The sequence below is a fragment of the Cheilinus undulatus genome, linkage group 5, assembly GCF_018320785.1.
Source record: "Cheilinus undulatus linkage group 5, ASM1832078v1, whole genome shotgun sequence".
NCBI lineage: Eukaryota > Metazoa > Chordata > Actinopteri > Labriformes > Labridae > Cheilinus > Cheilinus undulatus.
The window spans coordinates 54995666-55016605 of NC_054869.1; the positions used below are offsets into that span (position 1 = coordinate 54995666).

At 42.3% G+C, this 20940-nt stretch overlaps 1 protein-coding gene across 1 annotated transcript; it reads right to left on the reverse strand.

Moving 5' to 3' along the window:
* Positions 1-1075: 1075 nt before the first annotated feature.
* Positions 1076-18763, reverse strand: LOC121509820. Its single transcript, XM_041787490.1, has 3 exons — positions 18648-18763; positions 13908-14549; positions 1076-3210 (listed from the first exon to the last, which is right to left on the reverse strand). The coding sequence occupies exons 1-3, from the start codon at positions 18694-18696 to the stop codon at positions 2723-2725; spliced, it is 1179 nt and encodes a 392-aa protein (XP_041643424.1). The 5' UTR covers positions 18697-18763; the 3' UTR covers positions 1076-2722.
* Between the last annotated feature and the right edge of the window lie 2177 nt (positions 18764-20940).

Genomic DNA, 20940 nt, shown 5'->3' on the forward strand with positions numbered 1-20940 from the left:
ATCTACACACACACTGACACACCCCGACACACATGGACACACACACACACACACACACACCCAGACACACCCCGACACACACGGACACACACACACACACACACACACACAGACACACACAGACACACACGGACACACCAGGTGCATCAGACTGGGGTTCAGGTTCTGGACCAACACATGAATGTGTGACTTTAGGAGGATGGGGATCAAACCTGGACCCTCTGGTCTGAACAACTACCCACTTGTGAGATCATGGTGTCTTTGTTAAGCTGCCAAGGATTTTCCTGTAAGTTTGCACAAATATTCAATGATGAGTGATTAGACTTTAGAGGTCAAAGGTCAAAGTCTCAGGCTTCATATGATACTGTTGTTTATATGATTTGTACCTCAGAAACCATCTCAGTCCTTCCTGTGGACCAGTCGCTGTGGTGATAAAACCATCAGGCTGTAGGTTCAGCTTTAGGATATGAAGACTGTTCTATGTTTTTTATTATTCTGGATTATTGATCTGAAATATTGATGGATGAACCAGTCCTGGTTCACAGAAAATCTAAAGAATAGATGTTTACTGCTGAGAGGACGCCTTACCTCCATGCCAACATTGTTTTTAAGGGTTGTTATATAAGCAGCCTGTCCATCCTGATGCTCTGACTGTAAAAATAAAACCGTTTTCCTGCAGAGGAACAAATGGAAGCTGTTTTTGTTTGTGTTCCAGTCCTCATATAGAACTGGTCCAGGAGATAACATCAGAAACATGGAGGACATTCCTCCTCAGCGTCCAAGCAAACATCCTGACCAGCCACAGAAATAAACGCTGGGGACAAAGGAAGGGTCACATGACCACAGCAGCCCTCAGAATAATCAATACTTAGATTAATGGTGACATCAGTGGATCACCAGCTGATCAGTCTTATTGATCAGGACTGCTCTAACTCTCATGTTTCTGTTTTACAGAGAATTTCTTTATTTTAGAGTCCTGTGGTGGTCTACGTTGGTAAAGTGGTCCTGTGGTGGTCTACGTTGGTAAAGTGGTCCTGTGGTGGTCTACGTTGGTAAAGAACCACATCTGGTCTTCAGTGTTTTTTACAACAATCCTTTATTTTATTCTGACATTAACTCTGAAGATGATCAGAAATCACGTTAGACCATGGCTGGTCTGAGGTCTGAGGACCGTGGTCGGTCTGAGGACCATGTCTGGTCTGAGGTCTTAGGACCACAGCTGGTCTGAGGTCTGAGGACCAAGGCCGGTCTGAGGTCTGAGGACCAAGGCCGGTCTGAGGTCTTCATCAGTTCAGTCCAGTCCTTCATCAGGACTGGACCGGATGACCGCCCGGTCAGCTGATGTGATCAGAGGTAGTCTGCAGTAACTCATTCATGTCAGTAACGTGGCACTGAAGCACTCTGGGTAATGGTCAGAGCAGTGGAGCACAGAGGACAGACCTGGAGGAGGATTTGTGGATGAGCCGTGTCAGACCTACAACCTGGTCTCTCTGAGGACCCAGGAGTCTCACATAAAGAGTGGTCGGATCTATGAGGTTAGGGTTAGGGAACCAGGTCTATGGGTATCATCTCCTTTAAATGAAGACCTGGATCTGGACCAACGTAAACCAGCTAAAGTCGGTCTTACGTCTAACATCAGACTGCTCTAGGCCCCCCTTTCCTCTCTGGTCCCTGATCCCCCATGTCTGTGAATGTCAGAGTAAACGGTCTAGAGGAGAAGAGGTCTTCAGTCCAGGTCTACATCCAGGTCTAAGACTGAGCTGTTAGGAAAGGCTGTAAAGAAGCACACAGAGAGGGTTCATCCATTTTAATTCATATGAAAGTGCACCAACAATTCTGGTTCATCTGGAGGATCCATAAAGGCCTGAGAAGGTCTAACAGAAGAACTGATCCTAGATTAGCTGGTCTGGATCTGATGGTCCAGCTCACAGCTGATCCAGGACAGGAGAGTTACCAGACTGAAGTCTATGAGCTAAAAGAAGAAGACAGATGTGATCCTTTTCTAAATTTACAGTCTGATTTTGGCATTTAGAGTTCCTCTTCACACTGATCTGCTCCCATCAGCCGTCTGTGACCTGATGACCTGATGACCTGAACCCCAGCAGACATCCTCAGACGGCCTGACAGCGGCAACGGGTCGGTTCAGAAAGCGGTGACCGTCTCCATTAGCATTCTTAAACGGTGTCCTCCTGTCCCAGGTCTTTGGTTTATTCTGCTCTTTAGAGTCTCCTCTGCTGCAGTCCTAGTCCCTGTCTCTGTCCCTGCTGTGATCCAGAGCCCCCTCTGCTGCAGTCCTAGTCCCTGTCTCTGTCCCTGCTGTGATCCAGAGCCCCCTCTGCTGCAGTCCTAGTCCCTGTCTCCGTCCCTGCTGTGATCCAGAGTCTCCTCTGCTGCAGTCCTAGTCCCTGTCTCTGTCCCTGCTGTGATCCAGAACCTCCTCTGCCGCAGTCCTAGTCCCTGTCTCCGTCCCTGCTGTGATCCAGAGCCTCCTCTGCTGCAGTCCTAGTCCCCGTCCCCGTCCCTGCTGTGATCCAGAGCCTCCTCTGCTGCAGTCCTAGTCCCCGTTCCCGTCCCTGCTGTGATCCAGAGCCTCCTCTGCTGCAGTCCTAGTCCCCGTTCCCGTCCCTGCTGTGATCCAGAGTCTCCTCTGCTGCAGTCCTAGTCCCTGTCTCTGTCCCTGCTGTGATCCAGAACCTCCTCTGCCGCAGTCCTAGTCCTAGTCCTAGTCCCCGTCCCCGTCCCTGCTGTGATCTAGAGCCTCCTCTGCTGCAGTCCTTCCACCTTCACATCTACACCTGTGCCTTCTATCCAGGCCGGTGAGGAGCTGCAGGACTCGGATCTCGTGCTCCATTCGAGCCTTCTCCCTCCTCTCCTCCCTCTCAGCCGCCTCCCTCTGCCACCGCTCCTCCCTCTGCATCCACTGGACCAGGAGCTCCTGGTTCCAGCGTGCCTGCTCCTGTCGCTGACTCTCCAGCTGGACCAGGAGGTCCCGGGTCTCTGACACCAGGCCCTGGAAACAGTCCGACAGATGCCTGAGGACCGGCTCCAGGCAGCTGGACTCTGGGTGACGATGGTTAGAGATGGGGACGCTGTTTGGGTGTGGAGGGGCAGGGGGAGACAGGGAAGCTGATTGGACGGGAGGAGAAGGAGGAAGTGGGGGAGGAGCTTCATGTGGAGGAGAAGAGGTCAGGCTGTTTTCCATCAGTGGACCTGAGACAGAGATGGAGACGATTACTGAGGGGAGCAGGGCTGAACGATTTGGGAAAATAATCTAATTACGATTTTTTTAAGTTCCTCAGCTCATCTATTTTCCAACAAAAAAAATCAATAATTCATTCTTTACTATAACCAACACAATATTAGATTAATCTAGGGCTGAACAATTTCTTAAAAATATCTTACTGTGATGATTCTGACTCATTTTGTGAATAGGATATGAACTGTTGTTTTAAGGGGATTGATAGTTTTCATATAATTTAATATTTAACGAGAAAAACGTACAAAAATGAAGAAAATAGGACATTTTTTGTACACGATTCTTGAAATATGGCACTAGAATGATTGCATGATATGTAATGCATAACGCCTCCGCTGCAAAAAAAGTTTTAAACTGGTATTTGACACAAATTTCAAGTAGAAGACAGACTGCACCTTCTGCGATTTGAAAATTGCAGCAGGCCATATTGCGATTTAATCTAATTTGCGATGAATTGCCCAGCCCTAGAGAGGAGTTTGAGCTCTAAACTCAGTGAACAGTAGGATCTTTGGTTCTTGAGGAGACACGTCCATCCATCCTCAGTCTGAGTGATGGGAATGATGCGGATCAGTCCAGCTCAGGAATAAGAGCCGGTCTTTAGGCTCTAAACCGCCTCTTTCTGTAGTACTATTCTGGATTTTTATATTCTAACCAACAGCAAACATGGATCTAAACCAGGTTAGGCTGGGCCTTAATCTGAAGTGGATCTATAGAGAGAACCCTCCATCAGAAATGATCGTCTCTGGTTATTCCTATCATGGTCTGGTCTCTTTCCTCTGGTCTACTATTGGACTCTGAAGGCTCTAAACCAGGACTGTCAGGCTCAATCACAGCAGGGGCCAGATTCTGAACTTGGGTCTACCCTGAGGGACTTATGGCGCTTTTCCACTACAAAGTTCCAGCCCTACTCTACTCGACTCTGCTAACCCTAACCCTAACTCTACGTCACCTTTTAGTATCAGCTCAGCTCGCTTGGAACCAGAGCAGAGCAGGTACTAAAAATAGTATCTGGTACGAGGTACCGCACCCGTGGAAACGCAACACAAACCGAGTAGAGTCGAGTCAAGTCAAGTAGAGTAGGGCTAAAACAGGCTGGTGGAAAAGGGCCATAACAGGGTCCATATTTAACCATAAAAGTTCAACCTTCTTTTCACCAGAAATAAATAAATATAAATAATAAATATGGTAAGCTAAAAACACAAAATCTGAGATAAAAAGTCAAACTTATAAGTTTAAAGGGTAAAGCACCACATTTAAAGTCAAAATAATGTTTTTAAAATAAAATATGAGATAGAATACTGAAACTATGGATTTTAAAAGTCAAAAACTGAGATAAAATTCAAAATCATAATTTTTAACAGTAAAATATGAAATGAAATTAAAAATCAGGATTTTTTAAGGTAAAAAAATTAGATAAAATTAAAATTTAGGAGTTAAAAAATTTCAAAACATGAGATGAAAGTCAAAATCATGATTTTAAAAGGTCAAAATAGGATTTAAAGTGTGAAATTATTAATTTGAAAGGTAAAAATATGAAATAAAAAGTCAAAACCATAACTTTTAGTCAGAACTGTGAGATCTAAAATTAAAAATATAGAGAAAACACTAATTTCTCCCACGTTCCTGACTTTTTATCCAATTATTTTCACTTTTTGTCATTTTTATGACTCAACAGTGATGTTCTAAATCATCAGGTTAAGTTTATATTCTATACTGGAGGAAATCTGCAGACCTCAGACTGGTGGGCCAGTTCTAATAAATAATAATAAAATAATAAATAATAAAAATATCATATGATCTGGTGGGCCGGGTAACTGCATTAGGGGCCGGATTTGGCCCCCGTGCCTTGAGTTTGACAGCTGTGCTCTAAACAAAGACACAAACAGACCGAGGTTTCCATGGTTTCTGTCCATGGACTCATCTCTTTCTCAGCTATTGGCTTATTTACAGATATTTCTAAAAGCAGAAACTGCTGGTGACATAACGGCGTCTGTCGTCAGGGATGTTATAATAAAGCTGAGAAAGACTTCCTCTTCTCAGTTCAAGCATCACGGAACATTTCTCAACATTATTTAGACCCTAACAGCAGTTACTCATCAGCTTAGACTAGAGCACGGTAAAGGGAGATTCATCACCCTCTGACTGGTCAGGGTTAGGGGTCAGGGTTAGGGTCGTTGGGATGGGTTTTATTAAGAAACATGAAGAGCACAGGAAATCTTGGCTCTTCATATCAAATTTAACATACTACTGTGGACTACTATACTGCTGGGCAGTGAACAGAGTTTAGGTTAAAACTGCAGCTTTAGGTAGGAGAGGTTCAGCGAAGACTGAGGAAGAGGCCAGAGAGACCACTGAGCTCAGTCCAGAGGGTCTAAGGTGTCCTCAACAACACATTACCACAGCTGGTAAAGGCAGTAACACCAGTGACACCAGTAAAACTCCACATTACCACAGCTGGTAAAGGCAGTAACACCAGTGACACCAGTAAAACTCCACATTAACACAGCTGGTAAAGGCAGTAACACCAGTAAAACTCCACATTAACACAGCTGGTAAAGGCAGTAACACCAGTGACACCAGTAAAACTCCACATTACCACAGCTGGTAAAGGCAGTAACACCAGTGACACCAGTAAAACTCCACATTACCACAGCTGGTAAAGGCAGTAACACCAGTGACACCAGTAAAACTCCACATTAACACAGCTGGTAAAGGCAGTAACACCAGTGACACCAGTAAAACTCCACATTACCACAGCTGGTAAAGGCAGTAACACCAGTGACACCAGTAAAACTCCACATTAACACAGCTGGTAAAGGCAGTAACACCAGTAGAACTCCACATTAACACAGCTGGTAAAGGCAGTAACACCAGTGACACCAGTAAAACTCCACATTAACACAGCTGGTAAAGGCAGTAACACCAGTGACACCAGTAAAACTCCACATAACACCAGCTGGAAAAGGCAGTAACACCAGTGAACCCAGTAAAACTCCACATTACCCCAGCTGGTAAAGGCAGTAACACCAGTGACACCAGTAAAACTCCACATTACACAGCTGGTAAAGGCAGTAACACCAGTGACCAGTAGAACTCCACATTAACACAGCTGGTAAAGGCAGTAACACCAGTGACACCAGTAAAACTCCACATTAACACAGCTGGTAAAGGCAGTAACACCAGTGACACCAGTAAAACTCCACATTACCACAGCTGGTAAAGGCAGTAACACCAGTGACACCAGTAAAACTCCACATTACCACAGCTGGTAAAGGCAGTAACACCAGTGACACCAGTAAAACTCCACATTAACACAGCTGGTAAATGCAGTAACACCAGTAGAACTCCACATTAACACAGCTGGTAAAGGCAGTAACACCAGTGACACCAGTAAAACTCCACATTACCACAGCTGGTAAAGGCAGTAACACCAGTGACACCAGTAAAACTCCACATTACCACAGCTGGTAAAGGCAGTAACACCAGTGACACCAGTAAAACTCCACATTAACACAGCTGGTAAAGGCAGTAACACCAGTGACACCAGTAAAACTCCACATTAACACAGCTGGTAAAGGCAGTAACACCAGTGACACCAGTAAAACTCCACATTAACACAGCTGGTAAAGGCAGAAACACCAGTGACACCAGTAAAACTCCACATTAACACAGCTGGTAAAGGCAGTAACACCAGTGACACCAGTAAAACTCCACATTAACACAGCTGGTAAATGCAGTAACACCAGTGACACCAGTAAAACTCCACATTAACACAGCTGGTAAAGGCAGTAACACCAGTGACACCAGTAAAACTCCACAATAACACAGCTGGTAAAGGCAGTAACACCAGTGACACCAGTAAAACTCCACATTAACACAGCTGGTGAAGGCAGTAACACCAGTGACACCAGTAAAACTCCACATTAACACAGCTGGTAAAGGCAGTAACACCAGTGACACCAGTAAAACTCCACATTAACACAGCTGGTAAAGGCAGAAACACCAGTGACACCAGTAAAACTCCACATTAACACAGCTGGTAAAGGCAGTAACACCAGTGACACCAGTAAAACTCCACATTACCACAGCTGGTAAAGGCAGTAACACCAGTAACACCAGTAAAACACCACATTACCACAGCTGGTAAAGGCAGTAACACCAGTGATACCAGTAAAACTCCACATTAACACAGCTGGTAAATGCAGTAACACCAGTGACACCAGTAAAACACCACATTAACACAGCTGGTAAAGGCAGTAACACCAGTAAAACTCCACATTAACACAGCTGGTAAAGGCAGTAACACCAGTAACACCAGTAAAACTCCACATTAACACAGCTGGTAAAGGCAGTAACACCAGTAAAACTCCACATTAACACAGCTGGTAAAGGCAGTAACACCAGTGACACCAGTAAAACTCCACATTAACACAGCTGGTAAAGGCAGTAACACCAGTGACACCAGTAAAACTCCACATTAACACAGCTGGTAAAGGCAGTAACACCAGTGACACCAGTAAAACTCCACATTAACACAGCTGGTAAAGGCAGTAACACCAGTGACACCAGTAAACTCACATTAACACAGCTGGTGAGGCAGTAACACCAGTAAACCTCCACATTAACACAGCTGGTAAAGGCAGTAACACCAGTAACACCAGTAAAACTCCACATTAACACAGCTGGTAAAGGCAGTAACACCAGTAAAACTCCACATTAACACAGCTGGTAAAGGCAGTAACACCAGTAAAACTCCACATTAACACAGCTGGTAAAGGCAGTAACACCAGTGACACCAGTAAAACTCCACATTAACACAGCTGGTAAAGGCAGTAACACCAGTGACACCAGTAAAACTCCACATTAACACAGCTGGTAAAGGCAGTAACACCAGTGACACCAGAAAACTCCACATTAACACAGCTGGTAAAGGCAGTAACACCAGTAACACCAGTAAAACTCCACATTAACACAGCTGGTAAAGGCAGTAACACCAGTGACACCAGAAAACTCCACATTAACACAGCTGGTAAAGGCAGTAACACCAGTAACACCAGTAAAACTCCACATTAACACAGTTGGTAAAGGCAGTAACACCAGTAACACCAGTAAAACTCCACATTAACACAGCTGGTAGAGGCAGTAACACCAGTGACACCAGTAAAACTCCACATTACCACGGCTGGTAGAGGCAGTAACACCAGTGACACCAGTAAAACTCCACATTAACACAGCTGGTAAAGGCAGTAACACCAGTGACACCAGTAAAACTCCACATTAACACAGCTTGTAAAGGCAGTAACACCAGTAACATCAGTAAAACTCCACATTAACACAGCTGGTAAAGGCAGTAACACCAGTGACACCAGTAAAACTCCACATTAACACAGCTGGTAAAGGCAGTAACACCAGTAAAACTCCACATTAACACAGCTGGTAAAGGCAGTAACACCAGTGACACCAGTAAAACTCCACATTACCACAGCTGGTAAAGGCAGTAACACCAGTGACACCAGTAAAACTCCACATTACCACAGCTGGTAAAGGCAGTAACACCAGTGACACCAGTAAAACTCCACATTAACACAGCTGGTAAAGGCAGTAACACCAGTAAAACTCCACATTAACACAGCTGGTAAAGGCAGTAACACCAGTGACACCAGTAAAACTCCACATTACCACAGCTGGTAAAGGCAGTAACACCAGTGACACCAGTAAAACTCCACATTACCACAGCTGGTAAAGGCAGTAACACCAGTGACACCAGTAAAACTCCACATTACCACAGCTGGTAAAGGCAGTAACACCAGTGACACCAGTAAAACTCCACATTACCACGGCTGGTAGAGGCAGTAACACCAGTGACACCAGTAAAACTCCACATTAACACAGCTGGTAAAGGCAGTAACACCAGTGACACCAGTAAAACTCCACATTAACACAGCTGGTAAAGGCAGTAACACCAGTGACACCAGTAAAACTCCACATTAACACAGCTGGTAAAGGCAGTAACACCAGTAGAACTCCACATTAACACAGCTGGTAAAGGCAGTAACACCAGTGACACCAGTAAAACTCCACATTACCACAGCTGGTAAAGGCAGTAACACCAGTGACACCAGTAAAACTCCACATTACCACAGCTGGTAAAGGCAGTAACACCAGTGACACCAGTAAAACTCCACATTAACACAGCTGGTAAAGGCAGTAACACCAGTGACACCAGTAAAACTCCACATTACCACAGCTGGTAAAGGCAGTAACACCAGTGACACCAGTAAAACTCCACATTACCACAGCTGGTAAAGGCAGTAACACCAGTGACACCAGTAAAACTCCACATTAACACAGCTGGTAAAGGCAGTAACACCAGTAAAACTCCACATTAACACAGCTGGTAAAGGCAGTAACACCAGTGACACCAGTAAAACTCCACATTACCACAGCTGGTAAAGGCAGTAACACCAGTGACACCAGTAAAACTCCACATTACCACAGCTGGTAAAGGCAGTAACACCAGTGACACCAGTAAAACTCCACATTAACACAGCTGGTAAAGGCAGTAACACCAGTGACACCAGTAAAACTCCACATTAACACAGCTGGTAAAGGCAGTAACACCAGTAACACCAGTAAAACTCCACATTAACACAGCTGGTAGAGGCAGTAACACCAGTGACACCAGTAAAACTCCACATTACCACGGCTGGTAGAGGCAGTAACACCAGTGACACCAGTAAAACTCCACATTAACACAGCTGGTAAAGGCAGTAACACCAGTGACACCAGTAAAACTCCACATTAACACAGCTGGTAAAGGCAGTAACACCAGTGACACCAGTAAAACTCCACATTAACACAGCTGGTAAAGGCAGTAACACCAGTGACACCAGTAAAACTCCACATTAACACAGCTGGTAAAGGCAGTAACACCAGTAAAACTCCACATTAACACAGCTGGTAAAGGCAGTAACACCAGTGACACCAGTAAAACTCCACATTAACACAGCTGGTAAAGGCAGTAACACCAGTGACACCAGTAAAACTCCACATTAACACAGCTGGTAAAGGCAGTAACACCAGTGACACCAGTAAAACTCCACATTAACACAGCTGGTAAAGGCAGTAACACCAGTAAAACTCCACATTAACACAGCTGGTAAAGGCAGTAACACCAGTGACACCAGTAAAACTCCACATTAACACAGCTGGTAAAGGCAGTAACACCAGTGACACCAGTAAAACTCCACATTAACACAGCTGGTAAAGGCAGTAACACCAGTGACACCAGTAAAACTCCACATTAACACAGCTGGTAAAGGCAGTAACACCAGTGACACCAGTAAAACTCCACATTAACACAGCTGGTAAAGGCAGTAACACCAGTGACACCAGTAAAACTCCACATTAACACAGCTGGTAAAGGCAGTAACACCAGTGACACCAGTAAAACTCCACATTACCACAGCTGGTAAAGGCAGTAACACCAGTGACACCAGTAAAACTCCACATTAACACAGCTGGTAAAGGCAGTAACACCAGTAAAACTCCACATTACCACGGCTGGTAGAGGCAGTAACACCAGTGACACCAGTAAAACTCCACATTAACACAGCTGGTAAAGGCAGTAACACCAGTGACACCAGTAAAACTCCACATTAACACAGCTGGTAAAGGCAGTAACACCAGTGACACCAGAAAACTCCACATTAACACAGCTGGTAAAGGCAGTAACACCAGTAACACCAGTAAAACTCCACATTAACACAGCTGGTAAAGGCAGTAACACCAGTGACACCAGTAAAACTCCACATTAACACAGCTGGTAGAGGCAGTAACACCAGTGACACCAGTAAAACTCCACATTAACACAGCTGGTAAACGCAGTAACACCAGTAAAACTCCACATTAACACAGCTGGTAAAGGCAGTAACACCAGTGACACCAGTAAAACTCCACATTAACACAGCTGGTAAAGGCAGTAACACCAGTAACACCAGTAAAACTCCACATTAACACAGCTGGTAAAGGCAGTAACACCAGTGACACCAGTAAAACTCCACATTAACACAGCTTGTAAAGGCAGTAACACCAGTAACATCAGTAAAACTCCACATTAACACAGCTGGTAAAGGCAGTAACACCAGTAACACCAGTAAAACACCACATTAACAAGGCTCCGTAACATGTAAACTCCACATTAACACAGCTTGTAAAGGCAGTAACACCAGTAACATCAGTAAAACTCCACATTAACACAGCTGGTAAAGGCAGTAACACCAGTAACACCAGTAAAACACCACATTAACACAGCTGGTAAAGGCAGTAACACCAGTAACACCAGTAAAACACCACATTACCACAGCTGGTAAAGGCAGTACACCAGTGACACCAGTAAAACTCCACATTATTACACACGGCTGTGAGGCAGTAACACCAGTAACACAGTAAAACTCCACATTAACACAGCTGGTAAAGGCAGTAACACCAGTAACACCAGTAAAACTCACATTAACACAGCTGGTAGAGGCAGTAACACCAGTGACACCAGTAAAACTCCGCATTAACACACAGCAGTAACACCAGTAACATCAGTAAAACTCCACATTAACACAGCTGGTAAAGGCAGTAACACCAGTAACACCAGTAAAACACCACATTAACACAGCTGGTAAAGGCAGTAACACCAGTAACACCAGTAAAACACCACATTACCACAGCTGGTAAAGGCAGTATTACCAGTGACACCAGTAAAACTCCACATTAACACAGCTGGTAAAGGCAGTAACAACAGTAACACCAGTAAAACTCCACATCAACACAGCTGGTAAAGGCAGTAACACCAGTAACACCAGTAAAACTCCACATTAACACAGCTGGTAAAGGCAGTAACACCAGTGACACCAGTAAAAGTCCAGCAGAGGCAGATGTTCGAAACCAATGACTGCTTCATCACTGTCATCTCAACATCAGACAGTCCTAACGGACCCTGTACAGTCCAATTAATCCACATTCAGGTTTTAATCACATGTTTTTCTCCCTGCTGAATAATTGATCAAAATCAATCAACATCTCTGACAGCACTAGTTTAAAATAAAATTAAAGTGACGGCAGTTATAACACAGGATAGGCCGTTCTCCTCTTATTGCAAGTATTCTTTTCTTATTTCTGTACTTTTTTAGTCTTTTGTGTCGAAGCATTCAACAACTTTTAACTCTTTAAAATCTATGGGATGGCCGGAGCTTCATTTGCATATCTACTTTTAACCGTGGGTGGAATTTCAACCTAATGAGACAGAGCAATGATTCTTTTTGCATATCAAACCAGAGGAGTTACACTAAAGGCCCAAACACACGGGCGGGACGGACGTGGAACGGACTCCGCAGAGGTCCGCAAGGCCCAAATTTTACGGCCACGTGGACTCCGCGTGTATTTTTCCCATCAACCCGCATTAAATGTGACACTGACCTGCATTTTGTTCCTCTGTGCAGCGTTGACCGGTGAGCGGTGACTCCCTGAGAGGAGAGGGAGTGGGGCTAGGCGCCCAACTAGATCATCAAAGTTTTCACGTGTCATTTGGAAGTATTGAAAATGTTTTTCCACGTCAGTACTTGGCATGTCCTTCACCAACATGGCATACTCCCCTTCCTCGTCTCTTGTGGCATTTAATGGCCGTACAAACCACCGTCTCTTAATTTTATTGCTTTGCAAAGCCAGCAGGCTTCATCAGTGTAGGACGCCATGACAGAAAAATGTAAACAACACACAAGGATTGTGGGAAACGTAGGATTTCACGTAAATTTCACAGGAAACTACTACGCGGCAGTGCGCTCCACGCGGAGTCCGCTCCGCTCACAGCACGCTGGAGTTCAGGCCTCAACACATCACACATTCAGTGTGTCCCAGAGTTCGGTTTCCTTCTAGAAATATCCATCCTTCCTTCCTTCCTTCCTTCCTTCCTTCCTTCCTTCCTGCCTTCCTGCCTTCCAGTAATGTAGTATAAAGCACACACATAAAAACATTATCATATAATCTTGGCTATAAATGTGTAGTTTTCTTGAGGTCAGCATGGTCTTCTGCAAACACACGTATGCTCTAAAGTCTCTGGCACACTCAGAGACTTGATTTCACCACTGTAAATAGATTATTTTTATAACGATGCTGTCTTTTTGCATATTGAGCAGAACTTCATTTTATTTTCGTTTTTGCCACAGTTCATAAAGATTAATGGATTTAATAAATGAAGTTATGAACATACTTAAAATAATTTTTTGTGGTTTGAAATGATCTGGTGCAACATTTTTACATTCACAGCTTTGAGGGATAGAGCAGTGACATCTCTGTATTTAGGAAAATGTGTTTTTTAAAAAACACTTTTCTTTTTTCTTATGTTTTTTGCACTTTTGAGAGATTTAATTTGTTACAATGGACTTATCACATACACATATCATTAAAGTTTTAGTTCTATCGGTTGTATTTATGTTCTATGCCAGGTCACAGAGGGTTAAAAACCCCAGGATGACTGGGAAATCTTCTGATTCTGATCCTGATAAATATTCATCAGAAAGTAAAAACCCAGCTGCTAACTGCTGACCTGCAGCTTTTAGATGATGTGATTTTAGTTTTTCTGTGAAATAATCCTGATACATACCAGTCATGTCCTGAAGGGTAGAGGATTCTGGGTAATCCTCGTCCCTCTCCTGCTGTGGACATCCTGGTTTACTGAACTCAAACTCATCAGTAGAAACCTCCCCATGCTCCACCTTGACTTCAGAGACGATCTGCCAGGACTGACGGCCCCCATGATCCCCTGCAGAGCTCGAGCAGTGACTTCCTGTCCTCCCTGAAGAACCCAGCTGATGTCCACTGGCCTCTTCGTGAGGCTTTAAATTTGGCGGGGTACTTCCTGTGCAGGTAAAGGAGCTCTGGTGATACTGTCCCATCCCGTCTGGTGAAATTAAAGAGGTCTCTCCTTCCCCTCCAGCTGACCTGCGTCCTAAGACGGCGTCCATCTCTCTGAAGTATTTAAAGGTGCAGGGCTGAGAGCTGTCCACACTCCTCTGCAGTCTGGTTCTCATGTAGCTCGCCTTCAGAGTCTTGACCCGGAGTCGGCATTGGTGCGGACTCCTAAAGAACCCCATTTCACTCATCCGAGCAGAGAGGTGTTTGAAGACGTGACGGTTTCTGAGGTTTTCTGCCAAACTCTTCTGCACGCGCTCATCGCTCCAAGCACACAGCAGCACATGAGTCTCCTCAGCCGTCCAGTTGACGGAGCGCTCGGCCTCCCGTTTCTCTGCGGACAGACGGGTGTGAAACAGGAATTAAAGGATGAGGATTTCCTCAGAGGACTGTTAAATACCGTAGTTCTGAACAGGTCTACACGCCCCTGTAGCTGCTGTTTGTCAGATATAAAAGAGGAAACTCTCAGATGTGGCCGCTAAGCTCTGATGAAGGCTAAGGGTTGAAAAGTGTTCAGTGACCTGGCCTTTAAGTTCTTCATTCATAATGTTTGTGTTTCTCATGTTTGGAGTGCCTGGATTCCTCTTTTTAACCTGGACATTTCTCCGCCTGTTCTCCGAGAACACCCAGCTTTGTTCTACAGTCGTTTATTCTCTGAAGGCTTTTTCACTACAAGCCCACATTAGATGGCAGATACATATATCCATATCAGATATCTGTGTCCATATATAAACCCCTTCAGTATCAGTTTAAATCAGGATGTCAGCCTCTGGCAGAGTTAGGACCAACTCTGACAAAGACCACATCAGGATGAAAATGCTTTCATCACTAAACATGAAGCGCTTTATTCTCCCTGCACATGTCTGAAGATGGTTTATTGATGGTTCTGCCTTTAGTCTTCCTTTACTGTAGTTGAGAATTTATGATTTTCAGTGTTTTGACTGAATTTGTGTTCCTCATGCTGCAGAGCTGAATCCTCTCAGAGGAAATCAGAGTTAAGGTTGGAGTCATGGCGGTAGTTTGGTAATGTTTGAACATAAATGTAGACCACAGAAGTCATGGTGTTATTCAGTCTTCATATCTGTGCTCTGTATCAGTGAGGACAGAAATGTTAGTACATATATCACTGTATCACTGCATCCCTAATCCTGACATGTTTATTCCACAGAAACGATGATTTTAACAGCTGTGTTCAGATGTCTTAGAGCTGCTATATCCTGGTGATTTTATATTTTTATATATTGGGAATGATCAAGAATCTATCTAGAGCAGGGGGTTCTCAACCTTTTCAGCCCTGGACCCCAAAAATAAAGGTTCCAGAGACCGGGGACCCCCACTGGACCTGAAGGTGGCTGAACAGCCATGAACATGCTAGAATAGTCATGTGGAGACAAGGCCGTCCATAATGGGGGATAAAGGGGAAGGTTTCTGGGATTCAGCCAAACTGGGGTCCAGCAAAATCCTGGTCCATTGGGAAGTTAAGCTTAAAATGAAATAACTTTTGTTAAAAACATATTTAAAATGGGTAAAAGATGTTGCTTAAGTTTGTGAATAATGGAAAAAAATGGTGAAAAAGGTGTTGAAATTGGATTATTTAAAGAACATAAATGGGTTAAAAGTGGCAAAAATTAGATAAAAGTGACCAAAAATTGATTAAATCGACAAGATTGGGTACAAAAAGTGGTAAAAGTGGATTAAAAAGTGGCTGAATTAGCTTTAAAGTAAAAAAAAGATGGTTTATTGATGGTTCTGCCTTTAGTCTTCCTTTACTGTAGTTGAGAATTTATGATTTTCAGTGTTTTGACTGAATTTGTGTTCCTCATGCTGCAGAGCTGAATCCTCTCAGAGGAAATCAGAGTTAAGGTTGGAGTCATGGCGGTAGTTTGGTAATGTTTGAACATAAATGTAGACCACAGAAGTCATGGTGTTATTCAGTCTTCATATCTGTGCTCTGTATCAGTGAGGACAGAAATGTTAGTACATATATCACTGTATCACTGCATCCCTAATCCTGACATGTTTATTCCACAGAAACGATGATTTTAACAGCTGTGTTCAGATGTCTTAGAGCTGCTATATCCTGGTGATTTTATATTTTTATATATTGGGAATGATCAAGAATCTATCTAGAGCAGGGGTTCTCAGTGTCTCAGCCCTGGACCCCAAAAATAAAGGTTCCCCTGACCCCAAGGTTGAGAACCCTGATCTACAGGACTGTGAAAGTTCCTCCTTCATGTTGGAACATCAGACAAGGACCATAAAACTCAGAAGGATCTCTTTAAACAGAACCAGAGGCCTTAGAAAGAACTGAACTTATTTAAAATGGGTAAAAGATGTTGCTTAAGTTTGTGAATAATGGAAAAAAATGGTGAAAAAGGTGTTGAAATTGGATTATTTAAAGAACATAAATGGGTTAAAAGTGGCAAAAATTAGATAAAAGTGACCAAAAATTGATTAAATCGACAAGATTGGGTACAAAAAGTGGTAAAAGTGGATTAAAAAGTGGCTGAATTAGCTTTAAAGTAAAAAAAAACGAGGTAAAGTAGGTGGACTGGGATGAAAAATTGATATAAACTGGCAAAAATAGGTTAACTGTGATTAAAATGGGCAAAAAGGGGTGTAAAAATTGGTTAATAGTGGCAATAATGAGGCAAAAATAGGCAGAAGGTAGCACAGTTTGGTTTAGAAGTGACAAAACAGGCAGAAAAAGGTGGTGGAAAGGGTTTTAATGTGCACAGGTGGGTTCTAAGGGGTGATAGAATTAAATGTTTAATAGTGATGAAAAAGGGTTAAGCATTGGTGTAAAGTGGCAAAAGTGTAATTTAAAAAATATTCGTAGTTTTTTTTAAGGCATCTGGAGACCCCCTCTCAGTGTCTCGCGACCCCCAATGGGGTCCCGACCCCAAGGTTGAGAACCCCTGATCTACAGGACTGTGAAAGTTCCTCCTTCATGTTCGAACATCAGACAAGGACCTAAAACTCAGACGATCTCTTTAAACAGAACCAGAGGCCTTAGAAAGAACTGAACTAGCCTCCTGAAGTCTGCAGCTCTTTGACTAATAATAGATCTAATAATAATAATAATAATAATAATAATAATAGATTTAATAATAATAATAATAATAATAATAATAATAATAATAGATCTAATAATAATAATAATAATAATAATAATAGATCTAATAATAATAATAATAATAATAATAATAATAATAATAATAATAATAATAATAATAATAATAATAATAATAATAGATCTAATAATAATAATAATAATAATAATAATAATAGATCTAATAATAATAATAATAATAATAATAATAAATCTAATAATAATAATAATAATAAAACTACTACTACTACTAATGATAATAATAATAGATATAATAATCATAATAATAATAATAATAATAGATCTAATAATAATAATAATAATAATAATAATAATAATAATAATCACAGATCTAATAATAATAATAATAATAATAATAATAATAATAGATGTAATAATAATAATAATAATAATAATAATAATAGATGTAATAATAATAATAATAATAGATGTAATAATAATAATAATAATAATAATAATAATAGATCTAATAATAGATGTAATAATAATAGACCTGTATCATAATAATAATAGATCTGTATCAATAATAATAATAATAAACCTGTATCAGTGCAAAACCCGGTCCTAGACCTGTATCAGGGATAAACCCGGTCCTAGACCTGTATCAGGGCTAAACCCGGTCCTAGACCTGTATCAGGGCTAAACCCGGTCCTAGACCTGTATCAGGGCTAAATCCGGTCCTAGACCTGTATCAGGGCTAAACCCGGTCCTAGACCTGTATCAGGGCTAATTCCGGTCCTAGACCTGTATCAGGGATAAACCCGGTCCTAGACCTGTATCAGGGCTAAATCCGGTCCTAGACCTGTATCAGGGCTAAACCCGGTCCTAGACCTGTATCAGGGCTAAATCCGGTCCTAGACCTGTATCAGGGCTAAACCCGGTCCTAGACCTGTATCAGGGCTAAATCCGGTCCTAGACCTGTATCAGGGCTAAACCCGGTCCTAGACCTGTATCAGGGCTAAATCCGGTCCTAGACCTGTATCAGGGCTAAATCCGGTCCTAGACCTGTATCAGGGCTAAACCCGGTCCTAGACCTGTATCAGGGCTAAATCCGGTCCTAGACCTGTATCAGGGCTAAACCCGGTCCTAGACCTGTATCAGGGCTAAACCCGGTCCTAGACCTGTATCAGGGCTAAACCCGGTCCTAGACCTGTATCAGGGCTAAACCGGGTCAAAGCTTTGAATCAGAGCAGTTAGCGGCTAACAGCACAGCTAGCTCCCTGACGGTAAATGTAGTTCTGTGTCTCTCCGCCGCGGTGAACTACAAACAAACATGGCGGTTGGTTGAATTATACTTACTTCTAGTGGTAGAGACGAAGTTGGTGGAGTTGATGATCGGAGGATTCATTTTATCAGCTGGAGAAAAATGTAAACAATCTTCCCAGCACAGCGACACGCCTGTCTTCCGGTGGACACTGAATCAACGCGTGACGTCATGACGCAAAGTTAAACAGACAATGACTGTAATAAAATAAAATAAAATAAAACATTATTTTCAAATCAAATGAGCTTTAAAACTCCGTAGTAACCAAAAAATAACTGGATAGCAACATATAATGTTAAAATAAAATGTAATTGAATAGATTATAATAAAATATCAGTTAAAATCGTTTTCCTAATTTAATTAATTATAAAATAAAAATGTAAAAGCAAGAAAAATAGATATGAAACATTTGAACAGGAGACTTTTTTTTTTCTTTTTTCAGTATTAATCCATTTTTTCTGTTAGTTTAAATCACTTTATTTATTTTGTTTCCCACTGATGATTTTGATTATTATCACTGGTTTGATAAATAATAATAATAATAATAATAATAATAATTATAAGTATTATTATTAGTAGTAGTAGTAGTAGTTGTTGTTGTATTTCGAATCAGTCAAACTTTATTTAAAAAAATAAAAATAAAACATGATGACACACAGCATCAACAAATCTGTCATAAATAAAGGGTTCTGTTAGAACAGGAACTTTAAAAACTAAGGCAACATGATGTTGAAAGTTACACTGAGGAAACAGGACGTTAGGTTGAAATGTAGAAATGAATAAAATGAGCAAAAACAGAAAAAAGATGCTAAAATGATGATAAAACAATGAATGATTATCAGCAAAATTCACTGAAATACTTCTAGAAAGCTGTTACATCTGATAAAATAAGGAGACACTACTAAAGACAACCCTGACAATAAAGTAGAGTCAGATAAAACCTGGATTTAAACAATGATATTACATTTAGGCCAAATCCAGATTAAACAGGTCAGTCTGGAGTCTTCCCTTTACAAACATAAGCTCAGGTGTGGCCTCGGGTGTTCAGGTAAACTGTAGTGTTTAAACTAACAGTAACAGGACACCTGAGGACTCTACTGGACCCAGAAAAGACCATCAGATCAATATTAAGGTTTAAGACCATCAGGAGCTTTAACACCAATAAAAGAATCTAACAATAAATTATTCTGCTCACTCTTTTAAATGTTGAAAATGTGGAAACAGTCATTTTGATGAATCCATGCCAATAAAACCTGTTAACTGAAAAAATCTGATTTATTTTCTTCTTAAATGTCATTCATATTGTGTTTAGATTTTCGTCCATTTCTTTATCCTCCAAAAATCAATATTTTACCTTTAGACACCTTTAAATTATTAATATTGGCCCATGAGAGCATTAGAGTTTGATTTAAAATCACTTTAAAGGATTTTTCATTTCATCAAACATGACTTTTATTTTCCATCTGGAAAACAAAAAAGAATCTTTAATCAGAAATAAATCCAGTGTAAGAATAAAGGCTGACTGTCAAACCACAACAGGCACCACATCCTCCATTTACATGTCTAAAAGCTTTCTGGTGCATTCTGGGTAATTCACACCTCTATTAACTGTCGTCAGCGTACTGTGAGATGAGCTGAGGCCCATTTGAACAGACGGATGTGAACGAATCGTCAGAGACAGGATTCTCTCTCTGCATAAGAACAGATTAGAGGAAACAGCTCAGATCCAGATCTCTGCTGACCCTCCAGACTCTACACCCACCATCCAGGGACTCTGTTGGTGGTGGTGGTGGGGGGGCGACAGGGCTGCTCATGTAGATTCAGTCTGCTCATCTCCATCTCTACAGCACTGACCTTCACCAACGTTCACCACTGTCACTGACGTTCAGTGATGTTCACTGACGGTCACTGACGTTCACCGACGGTCACTGACGTTCACCGACGGTCACTGACGTTCACCGACGGTCACTGACGTTCACCGACGGTCACTGACGTTCACTGATGTTCACCGACGGTCACTGACGTTCACCGACGGTCACTGACGTTCACTGATGTTCACCAACATTCACTGACCTTCACCGATGTTCACTGACATTCACTAATGACGTTCACTGTTGTTCACTGACGGTCACTGAAGGTCACTGAAGGTCACTGACGGTCACTGACGGTCACTGAAGGTCACTGACATTCTCAGACTTTCACCGACGGTCACCGATGGTCACTGAAGGTCACTGACGGTCACTGACGGTCACTGAAGGTCACTGAAGGTCACTGACGGTCACTGACGGTCACTGAAGGTCACTGACATTCTCAGACTTTCACCGACGG

Bases quoted from the DNA above. Each gene is read 5' to 3' on its own strand.
- LOC121509820 (XM_041787490.1), bottom strand. From the start codon at position 18,696: ATGAATCCTCCGATCATCAACTCCACCAACTTCGTCTCTACCACTAGA. The intron at 14,550-18,647 runs GTAAGTATAATT...GTCTGTCCGCAG, and splicing joins CTTCGTCTCTACCACTAGAA to AGAAACGGGAGGCCGAGCGC. The intron at 3,211-13,907 runs GTATGTATCAGG...TCTCTGTCTCAG, and splicing joins TACCCTTCAGGACATGACTG to GTCCACTGATGGAAAACAGC.